The sequence below is a fragment of the Penaeus vannamei genome, chromosome 32 (assembly GCF_042767895.1).
Source record: "Penaeus vannamei isolate JL-2024 chromosome 32, ASM4276789v1, whole genome shotgun sequence".
NCBI classification, from domain to species: Eukaryota; Metazoa; Arthropoda; class Malacostraca; order Decapoda; family Penaeidae; genus Penaeus; species Penaeus vannamei.
The window spans coordinates 27,140,353-27,145,352 of NC_091580.1; the positions used below are offsets into that span (position 1 = coordinate 27,140,353).

At 34.1% G+C, this 5,000-nt stretch overlaps 1 protein-coding gene across 3 annotated transcripts in view; it reads right to left on the reverse strand.

The window, feature by feature from the left end:
• LOC113815677 (arf-GAP with dual PH domain-containing protein 1) overlaps positions 1–5,000 on the reverse strand; it is a 19,617-nt gene that overhangs the window by 6,253 nt on the left and 8,364 nt on the right. The window contains exons 4-8 of one of the 3 annotated variants that reach the window (XM_027367704.2): positions 4,822–5,000; positions 4,338–4,571; positions 3,709–3,843; positions 2,855–3,077; positions 1–671 (exon numbers count right to left, since the gene is read on the reverse strand). The exon at positions 1–671 is cut by the window's left edge and continues 697 nt beyond it; the exon at positions 4,822–5,000 is cut by the window's right edge and continues 5 nt beyond it. In XM_027367704.2, coding sequence (XP_027223505.1) covers positions 604–671; positions 2,855–3,077; positions 3,709–3,843; positions 4,338–4,571; positions 4,822–5,000 — 839 coding nt within the window. In that variant the 3' untranslated portion in view covers positions 1–603. Of the gene's footprint in view, positions 3,078–3,708; positions 3,844–4,337; positions 4,572–4,821 lie in introns of all 3 variants that reach the window. The other 2 variants (XM_027367705.2, XM_027367703.2) reach the window with 2 other exon arrangements.

The window sequence follows — 5,000 nt, forward strand, 5'->3', positions numbered from 1 at the left end:
TAAGGAAATGTATAATTTTGGTTGCTCTTGGAAAGCTTAAAAGTATCTATAGGCAAGAAATAAAAAGAAAAATGTGAGAAGATAAATGAAACTAAAAAGCAAGTGCAGTTCAAGCTTGTCTATCGATTTTTAAAAATCAATTTTAGATAAGACACCCGATCCAAAAAAAAGCAAAATAGAAATAATATCAATAATAAAGATGATAATAAAAATAATCCATAAAAATGTTAGATTCAACAAATAGATGAATAAATAAACAATCAAATACAGAAACATACTGTGCAGAGAGCATGCCTTTTAAAAACGGCAATTACCAAGTTCAAGTTTAAACCTATTTCTTATTGAACATTGCATCTGATTGCATTATTGCATCAAAGGGAGTGAATAATAAGACAAAAAGAAAAAGAAAAGTAATTATCTCAAAAAGAGAGAGAGAGCGAGAACAAGAGCGAGAGCGAGAGCGTGAGAGAGAGTGAGAGCAAGAGCGAGAGAGAGAATATGAATCATCCCGTAAATCAGCACCAACAACGCATTTCGTTTCCTCCCATTTTCTTCGATTCCCCATTTCCGTGGAACGCTTGGCCTAGAATTCATGCTGCCAATTTAGTGAAGGATCCTGTTTACCAGCCAATTATTTACATGCTTTCTCCTTTGCCCGCTCGCTCGCATAACTGAAATTTAATTGGTTCAAAGGACTTAGATAAATCATTTGAAGTTCAATTAACTACAAAAAGAAAAAATTAAGGAAAATAATCATTTTAGCAATTATTTCATTTTTGCTGAAACTATCAGGTATAAAATCCCAATGGACATAATGTCTCTTTTGTACCTATCATATCAATAATAACCTTAAACAAAAAAAATAAAATAAAGAATTCAATAGAGTACAATAATTATTATTTCTTTTTTGAAGCGGAAAGCAAGAAGCAAATCTCTGTCAGTATGAAGCATAAATCTTAAAAGTGCATTTTACGTTTTTGCAAACATGTTTTCTTGTCAAATGAATTTCTTTTATCAAAATATACAATACTTTTCCTTATTTATTCTTTGCTTTTATATTCCACAGCTTACTATAACTCTATAGCTAATAGGGAAGGACTAGTATAATGCTAATATAAAATTTGCAGTCTCGTTTAAAAAGAAAAATAAATAGTTAGGTTAAAGCGTAAATTCTATATCAATATGAACATATCAGTAATAAAAGGAAATAATGGAAACAAGTAAAACACAAAGTATGTACTCAAATAATACAGTACATAAATATATGTACATTTTGTGTCTAGTCAGAGGTGTGTGAGGGTAGGGGTGAGGGCGAGGGTAAATGTCCGACTGATAGCGAGAGAGTGAGAATGAGAGCAAGAGTGAGAATGAATGTGTGAGTGCATGTGTGCATAATTGCATATGCAAATGTGTGAGAAAATTTGTGTATACATGTTTCATTATATAGAAACTGGTAATAATTATTTCCCATAACTTTCCTATTCTATATGTAATCTTTTTCAAATCTACTTTTGTTCTTGTCTGTGATCTGCTAATGTTATTTTGTAAAAGTATCTATTTCTTCATTTGTACCAACTATCAAAACAATAAAAAAGCAGAAAAAAAATCATGCACATATTACTAAGAATTCTAAATTATTAAATACTTAAAATACTTAATACTGAACTGTATTCATGCCATTTTTAACTAAAGAACTTAACTTAACAGAACAATATAAAGAAAAAGCAAGTCATACTAACGTTACCTCTTTCATGCAGTATGTACAAAGGGCAATGGAAATGTAATGCACATTAGTCTCCGTCCAGGAACTCCTCATTCCTCCAACAACATCAAACAAGAACTAGGCATGCTATTAAGTTCCAAATACACAAAAAAAGGTCAACAGCGACAGTTGAGATTAATAAGCCTTCAGGTGCTAAACACATCCAGAGTGAATGATAAAACCTACAATAATCAAACACATTTAATATTCAGTTTTTCCTTGAGCTCTCTTTTGAAATACAATGTTTTCCATTTACTATTGTAGGCATTATCATTTCAAAAAGCTGGACTTGTATCTTTTTTCCACACCACTAGAGACTGGTTAGTACAAACATGTCGCAGAAGAAAATGGAAATGGAGAGAGTTTTCTTAAATATTTGCATACCTTTCTATCTCAGAAAGAAAAAAAGAATTAAGACGTTCTTCCTCATGTCACACCATTTACTTGCAATAAAATCCATGTAGATATTCCCCTCCCCCATAAATTTTGGACTTTTTAAATACACATTGCAATCAATCATAATGATGTGCAATATAAACTGAATTTAAAAACAAAAAAATCAGTACTTTCAGAAGGTCACAGGATAGATTCAGGAGGGGGGGGGGGGTTTTAACATTAAGAGGGGGAGGGGACTGGGACAGCAATTCATTAATTCTTTAAAACTAGCTCCTGACAGATGCTAAAATGAGGGGGTGGGGACCTCTGAAAATTGAAAATCCCTTATATCCCGCCATGGTGATACCTTTAGAAGTGTGTCGTGCAGTGAATTACCGAGCCCAATCATGAGACTGCCTGGCATATACCTTAAAAATAGTAATCAACACCAAAAATAGTCATGTATACTAAAGTAAATATGTTTTGATTCATTGTTCTGTATTCTCATTACAGCCAGTGAATACCAGAATTCATAAATAAATCTTGCATTTTGCCTATATGACCCATTTCCATTTTCTTTACTACAACTTTCCGACTTGAAATAAACTAGGGTTATGAATGGGTTACAGAGTTGCCGGTGCTATTCCTACAAGAAGCTCAACCACGAATGCCGTGAGTTGCGTGCAGACTTCCTATTCTCTGAAATGGCCATCTTACTCTGGTTGTCTTGAGGTCTAAGCACTCGTTCAAGGACTGTGTTTATTGCCTGTATCCATCTCGCTCTCTCATCTGACGTCGGCGCTGACATGACGTAGGTCCGTTCAGGGGTGGTCAGGGAAAAGGAGAAATCTTGGTCTTTACAACCCCTGGGAGCACCTTCTTTAATACTGTAGTTGTCATCCTTGTGGCCCAGGAAGATTTCTCCTCGAGGATAGGCATCCTTCAAAATAAAAGACAATTTTAATAATCTTGCTAACAATGGGGAATATTGCTGTTTTGTTTGGGTAAAATGTGACATATGATTAGAATTAACTTGGTTACGTATAAAATCTGAAGTAAAATATCAATAAAGGCCTAAAACTAATACAGTGGTATAGTAACTTTCCATACAAATATGCTTTACTGGGGAATTTCTAAGAAAATTAATCCATTTTGGTTAAACTCTCCTTAGTGCCACTGTCAAATTTCCACATTAACCTCTTGCACTCACTAATGCCCTTGATAATTATGGCACTTAGATGGACTTTTTCTTTACATGATCCTTTCAGCACAGATGATGCTAGATTGGATTGCTCATTTTGGGAGGGTTGTAGGTCCAGGTACAAACAGATAGACAACCAAAACTGAGACAGATAGATAGAGATGGAGGCAAATAAAAAGAAATATGGGTAAAGACAAAAAGACAGAGATAGGGATAGCCAAAGAGGCAAAGACAAAGATAGGGATAGCCAAAGAGGCAAAGACAGAGATAGGGATAGCCAAAGAGGCAAAGACAGAGATCGAGACCTAGAAAGATATACAGAAACATACATAAAGAGAAAATAAAGTTTCATCACTAAAAAGAAACTTACCATTGGCCCCTCATGGTACATCAATTTGCGGTCATCCAGGATAAACCACCTTTTTCTGTAGGCATCTCTCTCACTCGGACCTGTTTTCGACAGCCATCCCTCAATAACAAAGTCTGTTGTTAAGTACGGCACCAACTGTGGAAAAAACACAGACAAAAAATTCAATTCTACAAGTCTTAAAAACATTGATGTATCCTGATTTATTGACAAAAACAGCAAAACAATAATCGATCATTTTGATTAAAAAAAAATTATGGGTTTGATATGACGAAAAAATAAATAAAAAATGGAATTACTCCATTTCTTATGTTTCATAAACTGTAATACTTCTTTCCAAGCACTAGAAAAATATATAAATGAAGAGTTAAAACACACAAAAGTGTACAACTACTAAGGAGAGATATCAAGAGATTAAGGATAATCAGTAAAAAATTTGCAATATCCAAAATTATAAATACTCTTGACATACGTTAAAACAGCGTGTTCATTGCAAGCTAGGAACATAAAAAAGCAAGAGTAATCATTCTCGAACTAGACATACATAAAACTTGAACGAAAGACCTCACAAACTACTCGGACAGCTCTGCAACCTAAAATACAAAAATAAATAGCAATATAATAATACTAGCCTCTTCTGCACTGGCACTAGGATAGGCCACCATCAGCCAATTTAGTTTTATGGATCTAATAGCTGTGTACCAGTGTATAATGGTCTCTCCGCTTTCGTGGTAAACATAGATGTGTCTTGTGGATCCTTCGCACATGTAGGATAGCTGGAGACCATTTTCTTGGTTCATTTTACTTGGGGCCAAACAAACGTTCAACTCTGAGAGGTTTATGGTTGCTTTTGGTTCCTTTGCATTCTGGAAAATTTGCGAAATACATTCATGCATATATTGAGTCTTTTCAGTACATAAACACAATACAATAAGTATAGACATCTGATCTAAAAGACTGGATTCAAGCAATTCTCTTGTTATGACGTATGTCTGTAGAGTAAATCACATCAGCATCAATCATGATATAAAACATCCCTAATGATATATATTTTGTAAGAGAAATCCAATAAACTTGAGGGGGAAAAAAAAAAAATCAAGATACTGGCGAACTTACCTCTTTACTAAAATACTTTAATGTATTGTCTGCAAGGACAAATTTTCGTGGGAAATATTTATTTTCATCTCTTGCTCTCTTCATTAACGTCCCTTCCAGATAGCTTCTAATGTAAGTCTGTTTATCAACCTCTATAAATTCCTGACGCTCGTATTTGGCACGTATCCATTGTTCTAGCA